Genomic DNA, 24,090 nt, shown 5'->3' on the forward strand with positions numbered 1-24,090 from the left:
TCTTCTAGTCCAACCCCCTGCTCAAGCAGGAGACCTATACCATTCTAAATAAATGGTTATCCAGTCTCTTCTTAAAAGTCTCCAGTGATGGAGCACCCACAATTTTTGAAAGCAAGCCATTCCACTGGTTAACTATTCTCACTGTTCTCTGGTTAGCACTGTGTAAGGTCCTGTCTCCCCAGCCTTCTCAAGAAAGCAGAACTCTTGAAACAAATGGCATTTCAAAAGGAAATTTTATTGTAAGACAGTGATAGCAGAAAATGTATAGGCAGAATCTGAATTTCGTGTGCTAGAGCATTAGGTTAAACCACTCCTTCCGAGGTCCCTCCCAATGTCCAATTCATCCTTGAGCCAATCCCAAGATGTGAAGATGATGTGAGAACTTCAGGTTGAGAAGGGAACAGGCAGTTCCCAGGTACCACAATCTCACCCCTCTGGTGTGGAAACAAAACAGATGGTCCAAGGCACATTTTTTTCTCCCCTCCCAACTTCTCAAAGGTATATCAAAGCAGAGAAAGAAACAAAGGAAAATCCCATGCAAGCGTAACCCCCAATCCTTGCCCCTCCCACCAGAATGGCAAGGTTTCCATAGAGATCTATGGGACCTGACATGCTGCTGCCCTAAGAAAAGGAGAAGTCCACCTGTAGACAAAGAAAATAATAAAGGGGAAGACAACAATAAAACAGTTAGTTAGGTTTGTCAGTATAAAGTTGGTGGAAACACTTGATCAATCTAGGGGCTCTAATGTGTTTCTTGTGAACCCGCTTATTTTGAGATGTGGGGAGATCTTTCCAGGCCACTGAATATTGGATGGACCCATGGTGCTGTCTGGAATCAAGGAGCTGTTTAATCTCAAAGTATTGCTTGCTCTCTACCATAATGGGCTGTGGTAAGGGAGAGGGGCCTGGATCGTAAGACCAAGGTCACTTCGGGTTTTAATAGGCTGTAATGGAAGATGGGGTACACTTGCCGCAATGACTTGGGAAATTGCAGTTCTACTGTGACCGGGTTAATAATGCGGGTAATAGGGAACGGTCCTACATATTTTGGTCTAAGTTTCTTAGATGGTTATAGGGACTGTAAAAAACAAGTGGAAAGGTAGACTCACTCCCTGACTTCAAATGGTTTGGGTTCTACTCTCTTTTTATCTGCCTGAACTTTGTATTCTGCTTTTATTTCATCTAAGACTTTGCGAACTATGAACCAGGTGGTCTTTAACTGATTGATCCATTCCTTCAGGGAGGGGATCGTTGATGGTGGGTAGTTTGGGCATTGGATTGAATTTCTGACTACTTGGCTACTTGGAATGGGGTGAAATCTGTGCTGGCATTTACTGAGTTGTTGTACACCGACTCTACAAATGACAACAGGTCAGTCCAGTCATCCTGTTGCTAGTTAATAAAGCATTGGAAGTACTGTTCCAGAACCGAGTTAATACGTTCTGTCATCCCACTTGTTTGAGGATGGTGACTAGAACTAAGGCGCTGATTGGTCACCAAAAGCTCCAGAAAAGTTTTCCAGAATTTGGAGGTGAACTGGACCCTCCGATCTGATATAATGCAGTGTGGGGTGCCATGTAATCAGTATGTGTAAAGCAGGAACAGCTTTGCTAGAGTTTTGGCTGTTGGGATTTTCTGGCACAGGGCAAAATGGACTTGTTTTGAAAAGTGGTCCATTACTACCCAAATTACTGAGTTTCCGGAACACTCTGGGAGTTCCATAGAAATCTCTCTCCAGGGTGCTGAAGTATCAGCTGCTGGCTGTAAAAGGCCAGGTATTTTTTCCTGTCTGTGCTTTGCCGCCATGCAGGTGGGGCAGCTGGCAACATAATTTCCAATGTCCGTTTTTAGGGATGGTTATCAAAATTGTTGTTTTGGGAGGTGCAGAATTTTTACAAACCCAAAGTGCCCTGCCAATCTGGAGTCATGGCAGCTTGCATGATATTTAGTCTTTCGCTAGCTGGGACGTAGAGTTTGCAAGTGGGACTACCATAGGTAGTCCATGGAACTTGCATGGAACAAGTGTGTTTGTGGTTAAGGAATCACTTGTCTTTGCTACAGTGATGGCATTGTCCGCAGGGTATCCCCTTTCATTTGCAATCTTGTGGTGAGCCGGGCTGCTAATTGCAATACGGGGAGCATGGGTAATTAATTAATAATGGGTAATTAATTCTATTTTCACACTATAGTACTGGGGTAGTCTGGACAAAGCATTCCCCAGGAAGTCCCCCCACCCCTGTAGTTAGCGGAGGGTGAAGTACTGGGCCCAATGGCCTTGTTTGGAGGAGATTTTTCTTGCCATCTTTAGGCCTTCCAGATTCTTGTGCTCAGTCCACACTCGGAAAAGGATTTTATTTCCTTCCAGGAAGTGCCGCCAAGTGAGGAGGGACCATCTGACTGCAAATGCCTCCTTCTCCCATTTACCCAATGTTGTTCAGTTTCAGTTAGTTTTTTTAAATGTGTATACACAAGGCTGAAATTGCCCCCCCCCCTCATTTTCCTGGAGCAGGACAGCCCCAACTGCCACATCGCTGGTGTCAGCCTGAATCACAAAAGGTTTGTCCGGGTCTGGGTGCTTAAACACTGGCTTGGCTGAGAAGAGCTTTTTCAGCTTCTCAAATGCTGCTTGGCATTCCATGCTCCACTTTAATGGTTAGCTGAGTTTAGGTTTATCTACTTCCTTGGTTCTCAGCAAATTCGTGATAGGGAGGAAGATTTGAGGGAACGATGGGATGAATTGCCCATAGAAGTTTGCGAACCCCAGGAAGCTTTGTAGCTGCTTTCAGATGAGCGGGATTTCCCATTCTAGCACAGCTCACACTTTTTCTGGATCCATCTCCATTCCTTGGTGAAAGATCCGGTACCTTAGGTAGTCTGTTTTGTCTCTGTGGAATTTGCACTTGGAGAACTTAGTGTATAGTTTCTGAGTTTTTCCAGAACTGCCAGGACCAGCTTTATATGCTCAACTTTTGTTTTGGTGTATAACAGAATGTCATTAAGTTACACCATAATGCCTTTATATAGAGACTCATGCAGCACCTCATTTATCAGCTGCATAAGCACTGCAGTTGCCCTTTGGAGCCCAAATGGGAGCATGTTAAACTGGAAACACTCTAGTGGGCAGTTAAAAGCTATTTCCCACTCATCTCCCTCCCAGATTCTGACCTGGTAATAGGCTTTGCACAAATCCATCATAGAAAATATCTTGTCCTTTGAAAGGTGGGCCGGCATGTCCTTCATGAGGGGCAGGGGATACACATTTTACACACACACTGCATTGAGACCCCTATAATCCATGCATAAGTGAAGCAAGCCATCTTTCTTCTCCCGGAACAGTACCGGGTACCGGAGCGTCCTGGACTAGAGATTCAGCTTTGGTAGCTTAGCTCCAAGGAGGATCTCAATGGCACAGTCGGTGGGTCAGAAGGGGGAAGTTCATCCTACCCCACCTTGCTAAATATCTCTGTTAGATCGCTGTATTTCCGGGGGATGCCTTGCAGTGGCCCACTTTGGGAAGTGGCTGCCACTTAGTTCCTGCAGTTGGGTTTCCTTGTGATGCCTTTCTCTTGGGGTTTCCCCTCAGCTTGGGAGTGTTAGGTCCCCTTTGTCCAATCCATCCATGGGTTCCATGATAATCCTAGGGGCCATGATAATCCTAGGGGCCATTCCATGCCCACAACCACAATAAAAGCAATAGTCTCGGAGTGGCTCTCTATGGCAAGTTCCAGGGGCTCCGTGGCAAACATGGCTAGGACTCCTCCCATGGTGGACCCATCGAGCTGGCAAAACTATGGAGTTTTTTAATTGTCTCAGGCAGGTCCCCAGATTTCACACTAAGGTTGGACTTATTAAGCACCAGGTGCACCCCAAGTCTAATAAGGCTGTCAGCGCCACCTTCTGTCCCGTGCTTGGGATTAGCAGTTCTATGGGCACCAGTGAGGGGATCAATTGTCCCACTTACCAAGGCGTCGTCATTGTAGTCTTTGTCCAATGGACTTGGTTCTTCTTCTTGTGGGGTCATTCCAGGTCCTTGCTTGTGGGAGGACCAGAACTCCACAACCTTGGTGCTCTTTAGGGCAGTGTCCCTGGGTGCTGCGGGATTTTGCTGGCTTTCCTCCGGATTGCTGATCTCCCTTTCTGGTCTAATCTTCTGGTCGGGGTCTTTGCATGGCATTCTGCGGTGCAGTGGCCTTCCTTCCCACACTCGAAGCAGGTAGTTGAGCATGGAAAATGTGTTCCCCTACCCTTCATGAAGGACATGCTGGCCCATCTTTCAATTCACATTGGTTGTCACTATCTCATAGATAGGAATGTCCCTATTCTTCCCAGTCCAACTGGTTTTTTTAAATCCATGACACAGGTTCTCTCCTCTTAGTCTAAATAAACTGTCTGACCACATGGGAACTATTTTGGGTTTCATGAAGACAATCCAAGCGGCTTGGAACATAATATTAGCAGCAATACAGCATATTGAGTTGGAAAATTGCAATTCCTGCTGCAATATTCCCTGGATTTAAAAACTTTTATATGGATGCCTCTTTTAAATTATACTTCAGTAACAAAGGGATCAGTGGTCCCTTTCAAAAAAAAATCACATGTGGACACCTGTACTAACTGTAACAATCTATGAATGTGATGGATAATTGAGAATACCAATTTTAGTAGATAGGAAATTGCAGGATCTTGGATAGCTCCAAATAGCCAAATTACTCCTAGGTCAAGATTCAGCATGATGGCTACCACAGTCTTAGATGGCAAAAATCTCAACAGATCACTAAATCCGCTAGATTTGATTCATAGGAATAATGAAATGATCAGTTTGGCAATTTTATTCATTTAAAAATTATTTATGTATTTGTTTCTTTGTTTTGGATGCCTGTAAAATCAGAAGATGAAGTCCTAATACATGAAAAGACTTTTAGACAAAGAGTTCAGAAACTTAGCTCCTGAAATCAGGTTACACCCTCTATCCACTTGCTCTGGATGTCAAGCCTCATTTCTTTAGAGGAAGAACAGAACAAGGAATTGACTATTTTAGAAGCAGAGTGGCCAAATCCCTGTACTAGCACTGAAAAGTTTGATGCTGGCTCATGGAGTCATGATTTGTGACTCCAAAGCTAAGGATTTGGACCAAGAATTAAAGGCAAATCCTCCAACTCCTGAAAATGTAGGTGGCAATAGGTGATAAGCAATACCCAGAAGATAGTCTGGCCAAAGATTAGTCACCTAACAAAGTTTGGAGAACTGAAGTTTTGTATGATTGGAGCCCACAAAAATCAAACTGCTGAGCTAAATAGCTCCTTCCGGGATGCTCACATAAGAGGGGCAGAATCTGATTAGAGGAAATAGTCTGAAAGCTAACAAGAAGCTAATCTCTGAGGGCTTAGAAGTTGAACTCAGAGTTGATTCAGTTTAAATTGGAACCAGCTATTGGTAACTCACACAGTGACCATAGGCTGCTAAACTGACTTTCATGCTCTAGCATACAGACAGCCCATTCTGAATGAACTGCAGTTTCCAAGTAGCCTTGAAAGACAGACCTAAGTAGTATTACAGTTATCTAACTGCGAGATGATAAAGGAACAAGTCATTTCCATTTGATTTACTAGTTCAAGGAGGACAATTATTGGCACAGTCACAGCTGGGCAAAGGCTCCCCTGATCACGGACTCTGTCTGTTGCTTAGTGTAAGTCCAAGCAAAACCCCAAGTGATAGACTTGCTTCTTCAAAGGGACTATGATGTTGTCCAGATTCTCCTGACAGTTTCATACAGATGTTCAATGAATGCCACTAGTTATTTTAAGATAGATGATATGACACACACATTCACCAAAGAGGCATTAATCATGTTCTGAACTCAGTCACTTACCCATCCCTTGGCTTCCCAAGCAAGTTAAATATGGCATGAATCCAGCCCACAGGAGGCAGAGTACATATTAGATCACATGGCAGGATGTTGCCCCAATCATTTAGTTAAATCAGCTCAACACAGAACAAATAGGAAATATTTTATCTTTAATGGATCTTAAAAACGTGTCTCAGTGACTAGTGAATCATCCCAATTGGTTTCCCCCAATTGGATAATCTGTCCCAGATGAGAATTTGTAAATGCAATAAAAATAAAAGATCTGACTGCTTCATCATTCTTGTCAGCATTATAGAGATCTAAACAATCAGAAAGGTTGGAAGTTCAGCAGTTCGAATTCCTAGTATAGGTCTCCTGCGTGAACAGGGGGTTGGACTAGATCAGGGGTGTCCAAACTTGGTCCCTTTAAGACTTGTGGACTTCAACTCCCAGAGTCCCTCAGCCAGCAAAGCTGGCTGAGGAACTCTGGGAATTGAAGTCCACAAGTCTTAAAGGGACCAAGTTTGGACACCCCTGGACTAGATGACCTCCAAGGTCCCTTTCAACTCTGTTACTGTTACATGAACATGGTAAATCACATTCACTCTTCTTTTTCTGCTACTCTAGGCAACTTTTCTATTATTTCAACCCCTGAACTCCTTAAAAAAACCAAGAAGCCTTCCAGAATTTGTTATCAGAGAGAGGTCAACATTACATTCTACACTTAATCATTGCTAAGTTCCAGAGCATGGTAGATCATGTTCAATAGGACAATTCCCAAGCCTCTTCAGAAACCCAAAATGTCCATTATGCGACTAGGGTAGATCATCCTCACCAGCCCAACTTTCTTGGGAAGGTCAACACTGCAGATATTCTATACCGGTGGTCCTCAACTTACAACATTCATTTAGTGACCATTCAAAGTTACAATGGAACTGAAAAAGTGACCTACGACAGTTTTTCACACTTATGACCATAGCAGCATCCCCGTGGCAGATGAACAAAATCCAGATGCTTAGCAACCGACTCATATTTATGACAGCTGCAGTGTCCTGGGATCATGCGATCCCCTTTTGCAACCTTCTGACAAGCCAAGTCAATGGAGAAGCCAGACTCACTTAACAATCACGTTACTAACTTAACAACTGCAATGATTCACTTAACAAATGTGGCAAAAAAGGTTGTAAAATTGGGCAAAACTCACTTAACAACTGTCACTTAGCAACAGAAATTTTGGGCTCAGTTGTGGTTATAAGTTGAGGACTACCTGTATTTTGATCAGTAAGTCATTGATCATAGTAAAAGCAGTTCAGTTTAGTTCAGTGCCCTCCATCATCTCACACCCATTTGCTCTAAGAAAAAGACCAGATCTGACATGTAAATGTCAGTCCTAAGATCACCTGGGATAAACCCATGGTTGCCATGGCGGTCATGAATTTCCAGTTCCAGGATATGGAGATGCTATTGCTGATATTCTTTCACCCCCACTCCTTCTTCAGCTGCACATTCAAACACAATTTCATATTGTATGTAGGCACTTATATGTAGTCATCTCTGCAGCTATGCATCTGGTCACTGCCAAGTTCTCTTGAATAATTGTTATTACAAACCTCCCTTCCTACTGCCTTTTAACTGCTGAACCACCTGAAACCCTAGAAATCTTATCTATCATTATATAACCAGGTTTCAGTCATGCATGCCAGATTTGCATTCTCATCCATGAAATCATGGATAGATTCAATCTTATTGTGCACGGACCAGGCACTAATAACAATCTGGGGCCAAGGTGCCCAGCAATCTGGCCTCCCAGATCTAGGGAAGAGACTAGTGGACTGAAATTGGGGACAAGAACCAAACAGCTGGTCTCTTCTTAAATAGCCTACCCAATGCCCCTCCTTATACTTTCTTCTAGCCATAACTATGGAATTTTTCTTTTTAGCATCAACATCTCCTGACGATTTCCAGGCTATCCATCTATTGTCTTAACTGGAGTTTTCATCATATTAAAACCACCAACACTACACAGCTAAATGTAGCTGCCCAGCTATCATAATGCTATACTTTTTGTCAACCAACCCATACCATCCAATTTCCTCAAAGGGTTATTCCTCCAGAAGCGCTAGTCCCACCAGTGCTTGGTTGAAGAAGCCTATTCTTCCATCTCTTCTGAAAAGCAAAGGTCTGCGTTGACAAAGCAGGTAAAGTGAGTCTAGTTGATGTTCCCCATTTGTTTCCTCATGATATTTTCACAAACAATCCAATGGAATAAAATGCTTTAAACATTTCAGTTGAAAGTATGGCTGATCTCTGCTAATTGCACTCTAATTATGGATGGGTATAGATTTTAAGCTAACTAATAAATCCTCTGACTGAGAAGGCAAATAGCATAGTTTCATTCTTAGTCCTTTGGTGTCTGATTCTGTTCTGATAAAAGAAACAGGATTTCTGAATGTGCTATTTGGTTCACTGATCATTGGCAAAAGTCATCTCCTCATAAAGCTTCCTTCAGCCCTCGGGTCATTACAGAGCAGGCCAGTCAGTGGCATAGCAAGCTTACGTAAGGTTTCTTCTGAGAAATCTAGTTTCTAAGAAAGAGGAAGCAATGCATGATAGACTCTCCCTCTCTCCTTTTTCACTCTGCACTAAAGTTGACTGAGTGCACAGTGTCCAGAAAAAATTAGCTGCCATCCCTTCACCCTTCATGCTCCCAGTCCTTCACAGTACAAGGGTTGATGTTAACCTAAAGTGTGTTGTTTATTCAGTATTTCCAACCGGACATACCTGTGTTATGTTGCTTAAAATGTGAGGAATGTACTAAGAGAGCGAGTAAAAGCACAGTCTGTAAACATGCCACAAGCAAAGCCTCAATTGGTCATACAGGGGTGTGTGTGTGTGTGTGTGTGTGTGTGTATGTACACACACACACACAGTCTATACCCTTTGATATCATCATTTCACAATCTACCATTTACTACAAGTCAGATATATATGGTAGATTGTGAAATGATGACAGGGAGAAGCATGATGACATCAGAGGATATATTGTTTTTTATTGCTTTGCCAGTTTGACTGACAAGACCATAGAGAATCAAGACTGCTGGCTGTGATGACTTCAAACCTGCTACTGGCTAACAGAAAAGCATATGATTTGCTAAGTGCAGATAAGATCTAAATGACATTACTGAGTCCAGGCTTAATGTTCTGGCTAGGACTAGACAAATTATGAAAAAGGTCAATTTGAAGTGTTCAGTGCTAAGATTTCAGACCTGGGCAAATGACAATTTGTGTAGTTAAATACCTCATCGGTGATCATAACCTTCCAAATCTCTGACTAACCCACTATTATTTTGGTATATCTGGAACTACTCAATGAACCATAAAACTACTCCAAGATTATTTATCCTTATATTTATCCTTGCATATGCTAAGGCTTTAACTAAACTGTGAAATCTAAGCAGTTGTTTTTCCTCTCCTTTTGGGGGGTGGTTGCTAATACTAAACATGGCAACAGGCTGATTGTCCTAAACCTAAAGGCCAAGATATTCCACTGCTTGTATTTGCATGTTATTGATAATATGAGGGGAGAGGGAAGTTTTTTGCAAGGTAGTTTCTTGTGTTTTGTGTCTAAATTATATAACCTACCGAACTATTACTAGGATATAAAAGATGTAACCCTGTTATATAGAAGGAAATTCTAATTGTACACGTAAAGACATATGATTTAGAAAATTTGTTTTAGATCTGTTTGGACACATTTATGAAATTTCTTCAAAATAATGATAATTTCTATCCTCTTACACACATGCACATGAATTTTCTTTGTTGTCTTGTATTATGCTCTTCTATTATATTCTTCATATTCCCTGAAAGCTATTTTATGTGATATTATATCACTGTTTTATGCTACCTAGGAACAAAGCCTCAAGTACATACTGTGTGGTCATTGCTTCCAAATCCAAGTGAACCTGTCTTCCAACTCCACTGTGCTGAGGGCAGAGCAGCATAGCAAGAACATAGACATGTGCATATATCAGAAAAGTGTAGCATTCCAGATTTCAATAAAATTAATAGCTGCACCAAGTTTCAAAAATACATCCGTTGCACCATACTAGATTTAGCATCATCAAATCCAAAGATTTGATAAAATCTATAACTGCTTTTTGGTAGAGGTCTGTTCTCTGAGCTTGCTGTTTAGCTCCCAGATGTTTCTTTACCCAACTAGGTAACAACTTCTACATGGTTTTAGAATGAGATGTCTTGTTCGTTTATATAGGTTCTGGATGGTCAGTTGGTCTTGTTACTGGTTGAATCACCACCCAACCACCCAATCACCCAGGACCTATATAAATGAACAAGACACTTCATCCAAAATCCGTGCTGAAGATGTTACTTAGTTTGGTAACAAAACATCTGGGAGCTAAACAGCAAGCTCAGAGAACAGACCCCTGACAAAACCTACAACCCAAGTTATGAATATTCTCAACAGTTTTAATCTATAACTGCTTTCCAGATTATGACTGGTCTGCCTATAAAAATTAGCATGCTGGTCTTTGGTGGAAGTCAATCCGAAACTCTTCCAAGAATCATGAGAGATTTGTTCTAGAGATAGTTGCTTTGAGTATTTGCTTTGAGTAAATACACATAAACAGAATTTTAAATTACTAAAGTTATCAAACATGTAGTCCTCAATGGAACTACATCCACATGGAGGGAAGCATGCAGTGGAGTACTCCAAGGCTCTGTTTTAGGCCCAGTACTCTTCAACATCTTCATCAATGACTTGGACGAGGGGATAGATGGGGAACTCATCAAATTTGCAGATGACACCAAGCTGGCAGGAATAGCCAACACTCCACAAGATAGGCTCAAGTTACAGAAAGATCTTGACAGAATAGAATATTGGGCGCTATCTAACAAAATGAAATTCAACAGTGAAAAAAGTAAGGTTCTACATTTAGGCCAAAAAAACAAAATGCACAGGTACCGTATATGTGGTACCTTGCTCAATAGTAGTACTTGTGAGAGGGATCTTGGAGTCCTAGTGGACAACCATTTAGATATGAGCCAGCAGTGTGCATCAGCTGCTAAAAAAGCCAACACAGTTCTGGGCTGCATAAACAGAGGGATAGAATAAAGATCACATGAAGTGTTAATACCACTTTATAATGCCTTGGTAAGGCCACACTTGGAATACTGCATTCAGTTTTGGTCGCCACGATGTAAAAAAGATGCTGAGACTCTAGAAAGAGTACAGAGAAGAGCAACAAAGATGATTAGGGGACTGGAGGCTAGAACATATGAAGAACGGTTGCAGGAACTGGGTATGTCTAGTTTAATGAAAAGAAGGACTAGGGGAGACATGACAGCAGTGTTCCAATATCTCAGGGGTTGCCACAAAGAAGAGGGAGTCGGGCTGTTCTCCAAAGCACCTGAGGGTAGAACAAGAAGCAATGGGTGGAAACTGATCAAGGAAAGAAGCAACTTAGAACTAAGGAGAAATTTCCTGACAGTTAAAACAATAAGTGGAACGACTTGCCTGCAGAAGTTGTGAATGCTCCAACACTGGAAAATTTTAAGAAAATGTTGGATAACCATCTGTCTGAGATGGTGTAGGGTTTCCTGCCTGGGCAGGGGGTTGGACTAGAAGGCCTCCAAGGTCCCTTCCAACTCTGTTGTTATTATTATTTGTTATTATTATAAACCTGATAGAAAATCTTACTGTTTGGTTTCTTTAATCTCCTACTATAGGGTTCTGAAACTCTAATGGATGATAAATAATTGTTAAAAATAATTATAGTGAGAAAGCTTCTGAAGTGTTGACTAAGAGAATTTCTAATTCCTTGCTTTAAAAACAAAGGGCCACACTTTTCCTTATTTATTTGCCATATTAAAAAATTACATTAACAACTGAGGCTCTGTACAGAAAATTGTGCATACACAATTAAAACATAATATAAAGTCCAAAAAAATAGAAATGAAATATACTAGAGTCACCAGGACAATTAGGGATCAAATGCCCTCTGGAGTAACAAAAAAATACTTCTCATGACGTAAGGGTAAGGCTTCCTTGCTACTAGTTAATTACCCCACTATATCTAGTCTACAATATTGTAAGACAACCAGATATCAAACTTTATTTACTTTTTCAAACCTATGTAACATCCTTTTGAATTCTGTTGGAATAATCACAGAGTACCGTATATACTCGAATATAAGCCGATCCGAGTATAAGCCGAGGTCCCCAATTTTACCCCAAAAAACTGGGGTAAACTGGGGACTCGAGTATAAGCCGAGGGTGGGAAATGAGGCAGCTACTGGTCGGGGAAACCCTCCCTCCCTCAGCCGAGAAGGCTGGCGGCCCCCCGCCCCGCCCTCTCACTGCACCGGCAGGGCTTCCCCGCGCTAATGCAAAAGCCCGCCAAGTTTGCGCCATCCGGTATAATGTGAAAAAAAGAAGAAAAAAAAAACTCGAGTATAAGCCGTATATACTCGAGTATAAGCCGAGGGGACGTTTTTCAGCACAAAAAACGTGCTGAAAAACTCGGCTTATACTCGAGTATATACGGTAATTTATATTTGAGTTGTTTGACAATAATAACATTTTAGTGCATTATACTTCATGTATATTTTGACTTTTTCCCATCATAAAGAGATACAATCCTATAAGTAACCTTATACTGGTATACATTACATTCTCCACCAGTTGCAGCTCCCAAATGCTCTTTAAAGACAGCCCCTTGTAGTACACATTACAATATTTCAGTCTACAGGTCACTATATATGAGGGACAATGGAATGGACAAAGGGGAATGGTCGAACCTGCAAACCCCATCAGAATGAAAGATGTCAAGTCCCTCTAACCAGGTGATCCCAAACCCCAATTAGTCTTTCTAGATTTCAGCTGAAGCTTGGTGTGCCCCATCCACTGTCAAACCTTAAGATAGATTAAACTAGGAAAGCAATGTAATATGCCAATGCTTTATTGGAAAGCTATAATAACAGAATCTTGCAAGTCTGAATGGCAGCTCTATTGAGTACTTTCTGTTCATATACAAATATAGAGTTCTTCCATGTCTATACTGGGACCATGAAAACCCCTTCATATTTGGAAGAATCTGTTATACATCCGTGTCAGTCTATTGGTTTACCCAGCAACTAAATGTTATTTCCATAGGAGTCATAAGAAGAATTCATTTAGTTCTGCAATCTCTCCTCATCAATGCATGAATAAGGTTTTGTAAACCTCCAACTACATATAAAATCAACCCATGCCCATGCATGCTCATGTGTATTTGTATGTATAAAAGTAAATCCTGAACTGAATCAAACATAATTTATACTTTTGTTTTAGATGCTTCGGTAAAACGTAATGCATAAAGGCAATGGATGTTAAACTGATAGTCTATTTCAATAGCCCATCAATTGATGAGAGACAATCTTTTTAAAAAATGAAAAAAGTTGCTAAATTATGCTTGGTCGTTTAATTCAGGTGTCTCCATAGGATTTGGAGCATGGTGATATTTTATGCTTTGCTTTCACTGTTTTCCCCATGCAATTCTCTGCAAATAATAGTGGCCGGAATAGCTCAGGCTGTTAAGAAGCCTGTTATTAGAACACAGTAGCCTGCAATTACTGCAGGTTCAAGCCCGGCCCAAGGTTGACTCAGCCTTCCATCCTTTATAAGGTAGGTAAAATGAGGACCCAGATTGTTGGGGGGGCAATAAGTTGACTTTGTAAAAAATATACAAATAGAATGAGACTATTGCCTTATACACTGTAAGCCGCCCTGAGTCTTCGGAGAAGGGCGGGATATAAATGTAAACAAAACAAAAAAATGATATAAACAAATGACCCCTGATCTATACACTCTCACTGTTTTGGAATCAATGGTGGAACAGTGCTGAACTTTGTCTTACAGTATTGTACAGAAATAAGCAATTCCCTCTTTCTGTTGATTAAATTACAGATGGAAGAACAAATGAAACAGGATTCTTTATTCTCTGGCTATTGCCTATTATTTTGTCTTCATCATCAACTTTACCCCAGAATTTATTATGTTTTCATTTGATTAAAAAAATCTGCAAATTCACTAGATAATTCTCAGCCAACTCTTCATTATAGATTAGGAAACATGAGAAATATAAACCAGCAAAGAGGAATGCTTTCAGGGATGATTCAGTAGCCCTTCCCAACTCCTTGATTCTTTAAATAAGTCAACAGAAGAATGAAAGAAATCACCCTTGTTCAGAGAAAAACAATACTGTTGCATATGAATATAACCATGGATGCAAACAGCAGCAATATAATAAGAAAAAGAATACTCTTCTAAGAATCCATAACCACACTTTTTTGTATACTGTTTTCTCCAGCCTGTAATTACTTGGTACTGGAGACAAGGGCAGATTGAAGATAACTCTTTGATACAATGTGATTTATGGTAATAATTAAATGTGCTGAGTATCTCTCTCTGATTTGTGTATCTTTTTAATGCCCTCTCTGTGAGATTCAGTTCTCTACCATTGAAAGTAACGTATCAGCAGTACACAGCCTGTGCTGTAAATGTCATTCTGCAATTTGAATAGTGAGATCAGCACATTCTCTACTAGGACTACTTGAGCTCATAAAAAAATGAAAAATGCCTCACTTAAATCCAAGGGAAACAATTTATCCACAGTTTTGAACACTTCTTTGTTCTCTGTGTATTCCCAGCAGAAAAGTCTGATCATAACACTTTGGGTTTCACTTGAAGTCCTTAATTATGCTCCAAGTGCTAAAATTAAAGGCAACTACAACACCACTCACAGGATGGCCAGTGGTATGAAAAAGAAACCCTGTGAACATTGGTGCATTTAGTCTGGAGAAGACTACAGACAGGACCCATGATGATATCCAATATGTTTCTTGTAGATTTAATAAGTTGCATATCCATTTATTATTAGAGGACAGCAACGATCTGCTCTTGTGAAGGGATTAGACCAAAAAATTAATGGGTTGGAAACTATTTGTGCTTGTTTTTATCATAACACATATAGTACCTAATAGCAGAAGGCAAAAGCAGAATTCAAAACTTGAATGAGCCAAAATAGCAGCAGCCACATAGCCCACTACAAAGCTGGATGATATAAGAATCAATCCATCTTTCCCATCCTATACATTACAACCACACAATGGTTGTGACTCCACCCAGGGAAAAAAGTAGCAATGCACAAGCATTATTCAGAGCCATAAATTTACAATTAGTTTGCTTATTTTTATAGCTTTTAACCTAACTATGTGGAAAACCTAGATAGGAAAAATTATATTCACCATTGCACTGGAAAGCTTTCAGTCTTATTTCCCTACTACTCAATCTACTTCCGTACTACTACTAAACTGCAGCAAAAGTTGGGTCCTGTTTTCTGAATGTGCCGGTGACTGAACTGCATCATCTCCCTCATATCTCCTCCTGTTAACACAAGTTCTTCCTTGTGATATAATTATTATATGGTGTCATCTAATAAACTTTTGGCTCAAATTTGGATCCTATAATAATGCCTTTAAAACTATCATTCTGTATGCAGGGAAATATTCTACTTAGGATGTCAGACATTCATATAACATATGCAAGGCAAATTAGGAACAAGCTGGAATCTACTACTTAGGTCTGTCAGTAGGGAACAGGAACTGGAGAAGTGGACAAATACAGGTCTTTACATGCTTTACATGTAAACTTTACATGCTTTCTATAAAAATGTGAAATCATACTTCCAGTTTAAATCAGTGGTGAAATGTAAAATTTGTTACTACCGGTTCTGTGGGCGTGGCTTGGTGGGGGGAGGGTAATGTGACTGGGTGAACATGGCCAACTCAGCTGGGATCACCAGAGCCTTTTAAAAGCATTTTTTTTACAACCTCTTCGGCCAAAGAGGTTGTAGAAAGAATGCTTTTAAAAGCCTCTGAAGATCCCAGCTGAGCCATGCAATCATCAGAGGCTTTTTTTTTACTTTTAAAAGCATTTTTTCAGCTGAAGAAAAAATGCTTTTAAAAATTAAAAAAAAACCTGCTGATCGTGCGGCTCAGCTGGGTATGCGGGGGGGGGCAGGGATTTTTGCTACTGGTTCTCCGAACCATCTGCTGCCATTGCTACCGGATTGGGTGATCCAGTCTGAACTGGGACCATTTCACCCCTGGTTTAAATACAAATTAGAAGATAGATAACAAATATAGAAATACAGACATAAGACAGATACAAAATGATCAATTGGATGTGTGTATCTGTGGTCCTCAACCAACGGCTTGGTGGCCCGGCGGGCAGAGGGAAGAGGGGAACTGGCCTGCGCAAGTGGAGGGCTGGTACACGTGTGCACACACTGGCTTGCTGCTTGCGCAAGTTGAGTTGTGCATGTACGCACTGACCCTTCGCTCGAGCAAGTCTGCGCAGCCCAGTTCCAAACAGCCCACGGCCCAGTAGTGGGCCATGGCCCAGTGGTTGGGGACCTCTGGTGTATGTGCTCATTTGAACCTTAATATCAGGAAATGATAACTGTATTATAAATATAGGTATACATTAAACATGTAGATATAGTTATTTTACAGAAAAGTACACAATATATTAGGTAGGCTGCTCTATTTTAAGTCATGTGGAACCAAAATGCACTTGGCTAAGAAATGTCCAGAGAATTCAGTTAAATGTATTTCTCTTTGTTCCATTTGCCATGCTGTTTCATATGTAATTTTAATAAACCCAGAAATTTTGTAATTGATTGGCTTTAATACGCATAACCCAATGAAAGCATATGTGTGATGTTCTATGATTTTGCCAGTAGGAAGCATTCTTACAATGTATCATTCTTATGAGAATAACCACCTTTCAGAATAACAAAGCTTGGCTAAAAAACTAGAATATAGCTCAGACAAGGTTAAGAAAAGAGTAAGAGCAATAACCAAATAATTTTAATTATTACAGAATAATTTATGGAAGTGACAACTGCAAGGAACTGTAGTGATGTAACATAGCTGGGGAGTCAAAATTATTTCTCTAACTCATTTTGTGAATAGATCTGTACATACTACATGCAGCCAGAACATATGACCAATGCTACCATACTTCTGTTATGTGATGAAGCCTGTCTGATATATTTACCAGAACTATATTCAGTTCATAGATTAATGTATGTTGTTTTATGTATCTATATTCATTTTCCAGCTTGCGAATTCAAGCCTTGCTTTGATCCACACAGTTTTAAATTATAGGAAGGCAGATTCTGATTAAAGATTAGGAAAAAGAATCCTCACATCCAGGGGTCTCCAAACCTGGCAACTTTTAGACTTGTGGACGTCAGCTCCCAGAATTCCCCAGCCAGCATGGGAGTTGAAATCCACAAGTCTTAAAGTTGCCAAGTTTGGAGATCCCTGCTCTAGAGCAATCTTTCTCAACCTTGGCCACTCGTGGCTCCCATATAACACCAATCCTGCGCAGGCTGCACTGGCTACCTGTGGTCTTCCGGGTGCACTTCAAGATGTTGGTTATCACCTTTAAAGCGCTCCATGGCATAGGACCGGGATATCTTTGGGACCGCCTTCTGCTACCACATGCCTCCCACCGACCGGTACGCTCCCATAGAGAAGGTCTCCTCAGGGTGCCTTCAGCCAAACAGTGTCGGCTGGTGACCCCCAGGGGAAAAGCCTTCTCGGTGGGGGCACCTACCCTCTGGAACGAGCTTCCCCCAGGACTTCGACAACTTCCTGACCTTCGGACTTTTCGCCGCAAGCTGAAGACGTACCTATTCTTCCGAGCAGGACTGGCTTAATAGGGGTTTTCAATTCGTTTTTAAATGGGGTTTATTTTTATATTATGTATTTTACATTTAAATTTAGGCCATATGGAATAAGTTTTTTAAATAGTTTTTATTGTAATATATTGTATTGTTTTACTTGGCTGTTCACCGCCCTGAGTCCTTCGGGAGAAGGGCGGTATAAAAATTAAATTATTATTATTATTATTATTGTTGTTGTTGTTGTTGTTGTTGTTGTTATTATTGATGATCTACAGTATGGACATTTAATTCCCAAAATGTTAGCTGTCTGGGGAATTCTGGGAGTTGAAGTCTGCATATTTTTCAAATGGCTTAAGGCTGAGAAACACTGTTCTAGACAGCGTCTGTGGGATATGCCTAAATTTGAATTCTTGCACTTAGCAGAGAATTGGATTATATGGCTTTAAAGGCCATTTCCAGTGATCACATGATAGCAAAAACAAAATCTAAGACACTGTAATTTTGAAATTAAATTATAATTATAAAATTTAAAATATAGTTCCAACATTATTTTAATGCATTGCTTTCCACATCCACATGGTACAAACAAGAGGGGCACTTTGGGAACGATTAGTTGCATGTATTTATGAGTAGAAAGCCAAATGCTGTATAAAGGGACTGCAAAATGACGGCTTAGTCTAGGGCTGTCAAACTCCTGGCCCATGGGACGGATGCATCATGCGCTGGCCATGCCCAGTTTAGCAAAGGGGGGAAAAGTCCCAATACATTACGTGACGACGCCATGATGGCATGAGTTTGACATCCCTGACTTAGTCCTATCCCACATATTTTTACTGAGAATTTATTCTGCCCAAGGGTTTTTCTATTGCACATTTACACTCCCGTTACCAGTTTAGAAACACTAAAAATGGAACATTATGAATAAAATTACTGGAGAAATGATTCCTGTCCATTCAATAGAGCCACAATCCTTTTCAAGCTTGTTTGAACAGTCCTCTCTTTCTGAGTTTTTTTCTGAATGTTTTCTCTACTTTTACAAAATTTGGGATTCCTGTCACCCAGATGTACTAAATACTGATACCTCACCTGGGCCTGGATGATGCCATCTAACTTTTGAAGGATTAATGTTTTAAAATTTAGGGCAGCTCCCCTTGCTTTTGCCTTGCTCTCATATGAATTCTGTGCCCTTGTGATTCCACTATAGACTATACTAACATTGTTGGGTAAGGAAGATGATGCAACTGTTTTCTCTAGAAATGGAGCATTTTTTAATTTTTTTTAAAAAAAATCAGATAGTATCCAGAGTTTGATACCTGCCTTTTCTCTCTGTAAATGCACTATTTCTACAGCAACTAAATTAAATTCATTAAAATTTCTTATTTGGATAAGCAAATATGAAAGGGACCAAAATGGAAGAGAAGCCAGCTCACCTGCATTCTATATCCTGATGCTTATCCCAGGTTTTTATGATAAATCACATTGCTCTCAAAATGAATGCACTTTCTTTTTCCGATTATGGAGCCCTGGTGCATTAAAGAAGATGTGAGTTAAGAGAAAGTTATGCAGTCTCTAGGAAGTGATTGATAGCTTCAGCTTGCAATATTGCACATGTTTCTTAATGACCAACTGTATAAGTAGCAAAACACAAATAATTTGGGGGTGTAGAAGATTCCCACTCTATGGGAAGATGGCAAAGAAAGTGCATGCATGTGGGGCCAGCGTTCCTTTGGTTTGCTTTTGCTTTGCTTTTCTTCTCCCCCTTCCCCCGCTGCTACTTCTTTTTCTTCTACTTTGGCAGGAAACAAAAACCTTTGACTTCCTGTAAGCTGCAAATGCCTTATTCTTTGTATTCCCCAAATAGGAAATGTTGAAATCTTTCCACCAAGTATATGGAAATATATTTTTATTTTGTGCAGCATTAATGGATAGGAAATTATGCTATTGCTTCTAAAGTGCTACTCAGTCTCTTTTTTAGTTAATAATGTTGTTGAAGTTTTTAATAAACATAGATACTAATGCAAACTAAACTAGAAGAAAAAAGAAATTGTAATTCAGAAATTACAGAAAAAGATCAAGACTAAAAAAGAAAAGAAAGAAAAATAAAATAAAATAAAAAGGCAACAATGACAATTATAAAAGAAATGGCTTCCAGTCTTCATCATATTGAAAATAAGCTAATATATCTATACTAACCAACTTTTAAAGTTACAAAAAAAAAAGCTCTTCTCCCCATAGTCTGTCTTTTATCTATATGCAATCCAGAAATCATAATCTTTTTAATCCTGATTCAGTGAAAAGTTCATTAGGAATTCCCAGAAATATCAAACAGTTTATCCTGGTCAAATAGTCCAACTTTATATTCTTTTTGCTTGGCTTTGCCTTTGAATCATTCTTACAGCATCACAAGATTTGATCTTTCATCGTTTTCTGGCATTTAAAAGGAGTTTTCAAAGCTTTCAGCAACCTATTTTGTAAATCCTATAAAAAGGCATCATTCAGAATTTCTTGTTGCAGCTGTTCCATGTCCAAATTCTTTTCTCTTTATTCTCTTTATTACCCTTTTTCTAATGTCAATTTTGTTGGCTTCAAACTCTATGTCAGTTAAAATATTTTTAAAGTTTTTCACATCATCCTCTAAATGTTTATCAATTTAAATTTGTATCCTTTCTGAATCATTATTTATTCATATTTCAATCCATGCTTAGTTTCAAAAAGCTGTTTGAAATAAAAAAGCATAGCTTAGCCATTTAACTCTTTTATGCCTGATCCTTTAGTTCCCTCTAGTGTCCATTTGGAACCTTCATCAAGTCTGAGTTGCTAATAGGGGATTCATTCCGCTTCAGTCCTTTCCTACAAGTGTATAATTTGATTATATATTTGTTTTAAAATCTTTAGCAAAATTAACCAATATTCCAAATCTCTCTGGTCTCCCAATCTATTTAACACTCTCTTAAACCAAAAGCCCCTTTTTAATGCTTTTTCCCAATTACTTTAAATTGTCTATTTACAATTTTTTTTAACTCTGAAAAGGTAAAATTCACCTGTTGTCACACTGAGTTCACCATTTTGCAAATCTCTAACATCTATAAAGTGGAACATTTCCAAATGTGATTAGAAAGTGAGTTTGACTGTCTTGGTGTCCTTATGAAAGATTCTGATACTGCTGGGAGGAAAGATGTGATTTCCCTCACCTCTTTATGCTCAAATTCATCTAACATCACTTTTTTGTGATCTTTTTGTGAACTGCTGCCATTCAAAGTACTGATGGGTGATCTCCCAATTCTCCTGTATGCTGCTAAGAGAGTCCAAAGCAATGGGTTGTTAACTTCATCTGATTGGCCAGAGACTGAGTTGAATTTGTTTAAACACACCTCCTCTTCCTGTTTAGCTCCAGTTTATTAACTCAGTCGGCCATAGAGAGACTACCTCCTTTAGCTCCATTGCTTTTGACTCTTTTATCAGCTCATAGGACTTCAACAAATTAGGAAAAATTCTTAAAAAAAAAAGTTTTAAAGTGCCCAATTGTTTTTTCTTGACTGCTGGGAGCCGGAGCGGCAAGGAAAGAGGCTCGTGCTTCGCGCGCAGCCCAGCGCCGCTCAGCTGAGCCGCCCGAAAGCAGGCGGCCATTTTTTCACATTCCAAGCCTCTCAAGCCTCGTAGAATCGCCGGTTTGAGGAACGGACATCGCTGGACCTCACCAAACTGTAAGTGGAGGCCAGCGGAGCGCAGGAGAAGCCGTGGTGTCGGCTTCGCGCCTGCAGGGGTGGAGAAAAAGATCCGTGGTGTCAGAGGCTAGTTCCCCCTGCCAACGCTGCAGTAAAAAGGGCGCTATAGGAGCAGTGGTGCCTGCTTCGCGCCATTTGGGGACCCCCCCCAAAGCAACCCCCCATGCAGCCTTTGAATCCGGCTGTGGTGTCAGCTTGGTGCTAACTGGCCCTTATTATTTGATCTTATTCCAGGATTCTCAGATCAGGGCCACTATATTATTTGGGCATATATTCCAAGGCCTCTGATAACCACTAGGCCTCATTTCCAAGATGGCGGATCGCAGCAGATCTCCTTCCCGGGCTTCTGCCTCACCCTCCCAAGGACACCTTACTAGCGTGGCTCCTCCCCCTCACAAGAGCAGATCCAAATCAAGGGCTTCTGCCACCAAATCTAAGTCTTCTACTTCTCTCCAAACCTCTGCTGCTGCAGAGAGAGATGCCTCCAGAAGACAACGGGCCTTGGATAGGCAATTTGATAAAGCAAAACAAAGATTAGCAGAGGAAGGCAGGGAAACTTTTGTTCCACTAACTGAAGATTCTCCTTTATTAAATCAGCCTGGATGGTCTCCCACTATCCCTAGTGGTTCAGGAGAAAACCAGGAAACAATTTGTACAGTTTTTGGAGATTCTTCCAGAGCCATGCCTGAGCCCCCACATCAGGCACCTTCTGCCACCTTCACTCCCACAGCAGCGGGAGTCTCCCACAGAGAGGACAGTAATCCTGCCATTTCTCAGGATATACGTCATCTTATCATGCAAACCATTTCTCAAAGCATTGACAATGCCTTCACTCAGAGAGGTTTCCCAGCTCCATCTCCTTCGGCAGCTCTGACCAAAGACCCCATTCTGATAGCCACCCACCCAGACTATGCGCGCTGCGCACACGCTCTCCAACTCCTTCACACCATAGTGAGGACTCCTTTTTGGGGGAGGAAGACATAGCAGAGTATAATCTGTCTGAAGACGAAGAGTCTGCCCCAGACAAACCTGCTCCCACCGGCCTTTTTCGCCATGAGCTTTTCTACACATTACTACACAAGGCAAAAGTTACGGCCAACATGGGGGTTGCCTTACGCCAATCTGAGGGAGCTTCAGATCTGTCAGACCCCAACAAATTCCTCTTTACTGAACCAGTCTCAGAGCAACGGGTAATTCCTTCACCCAAGCTCTTCTTGGACACCATCCAACGTCAATGGGGTCACCCTGGTGCCATTCCTACTCCTAGTGGCTCAGACAAAAAGATGTACACGACGGATCAAGATCTTGAGGACCTCCGCAAGGTTCCTACCGTAGACACCCCAATTGCCACCTTGGCTTCTTCCTCCAACATTATACCTTCAGATGCAGCAGAAGGTGTTGTGTCTTGCCCGCCCTCAGAGCAGCCGGGGCCTTCTTACCTGCTCCCGAACACTGAGGAATGTATGCCTCCCGGCCCAAGTCCTGGCTCCATGCCCACACAAACTGCAGAAGAAGGAGCATCTCCCGGCCCCAGCCCTGACTCCATGCCCAGGCAAACGGAGCAGCTAGACCCCTCCCCCTCCTCCACAGCATGTGAGCCTGAGGAGGGTTTATTCCCAACAGCTGCTGATTGGTGTGACCCTCGCATCAGAAGGCTGCATAGGCGGAGGCAACAGAAGGAAGGGAGGGGCAGGCCTTAATGAGTGCTGAGTCATGGAGCCACACCCCATGGCCTATATAAAGGATCTGCTTTCTGGCAGTCTCTGAGTCAGGCAAAAGTCGAACTTATCTTGCTGAAGTCACTTACTGGTCTCCTGCCTGCTCTGAGGACTTTGCTAGGACTTTGGGCAGAGCTGCAGAGGCAAGCCTGATTCGGATTTCCCTGACCCGGCCGTCAGCGGAGGAGTGGGACACGACAGAAGGTCTCCGAACGGAAGACCGCAGAGCGGAACTCTCCACCTGCAAAACCCATCAAGCGGCTGCCTGGGCTATCAGATCTGCCACAGCAGCCTCATTCTTTGCTAGAACCTCTTTGATATGGCTCAGACAAATGCAGGAGAGGATTCCTCAGGATGATTCCAGATTACATCAGGACATAAATAAATTGATAGCGGCTGCTGAATACACTGCGGATGCCACCCTTAATTCTGCAAAATTTGCATCCCGAGCCCTTGCCTCCAGCATCACCTCCAGGAGGCTGTTATGGCTCAGACAATGGCAAGCCGACATGAAGACCAAATGGCGGTTAGCGGCTGCCCCATTTAAGGGTGGATCTCTCTTTGGTGAAGCCCTAGACCCTATTTTAGTTGAGGGAAAAGACAAACGTAAGATCCTTCCCTACATCTCTAGACGTTCAGATAGACGTCCTTCTCTTCCTTACCGCAGACAGCCTTTTCGCACCCAGGATCCCGGGTTCCAATCCCCGGCCTATCAACATTCCTTCCAACCTCCCCCTGACAGGTTTCAGGACAGACAGTCCTTTCGTGACAGGACCAGGCAATCCCAGACCAGATGTCCCTACCGTGGATCCGGTTTCCGACCTTATCGCAGGAACAAATGACTATCCCGGCCAGGATCCCATCGGCGGTCGTCTCACCAAGTTCGTCCCTATCTGGTCCCGCACGACAACCAATGCCTGGGTACTGCAAACCATCACCCTTGGTCTCTCCCTCGAATTCAATTCAAATCCTCCGAGGAGATTCATCCAATGCCAGATTCCCAAAGAACCCACCAAGAGGGCTCAAATGGAAGACGAGATTCGACA

The 24,090-nt window shown here is 41.5% G+C and overlaps 1 protein-coding gene across 2 annotated transcripts in view; it reads right to left on the minus strand.

Moving 5' to 3' along the window:
- Nucleotides 1-466: 466 nt before the first annotated feature.
- HSF2BP (heat shock transcription factor 2 binding protein) overlaps nucleotides 467-24,090 on the minus strand; it is a 75,085-nt gene continuing 51,461 nt past the window's right edge. The window contains exon 9 of one of the 2 annotated variants that reach the window (XM_058186090.1): nucleotides 467-642. In XM_058186090.1, coding sequence (XP_058042073.1) covers nucleotides 597-642 — 46 coding nt within the window. In that variant the 3' untranslated portion in view covers nucleotides 467-596. The remainder of the gene's footprint in view (nucleotides 643-24,090) is intronic. The other variant, XM_058186091.1, reaches the window with a different exon arrangement.

The sequence above is a fragment of the Ahaetulla prasina genome, chromosome 5 (assembly GCF_028640845.1).
Source record: "Ahaetulla prasina isolate Xishuangbanna chromosome 5, ASM2864084v1, whole genome shotgun sequence".
Taxonomy (NCBI): domain Eukaryota; kingdom Metazoa; phylum Chordata; class Lepidosauria; order Squamata; family Colubridae; genus Ahaetulla; species Ahaetulla prasina.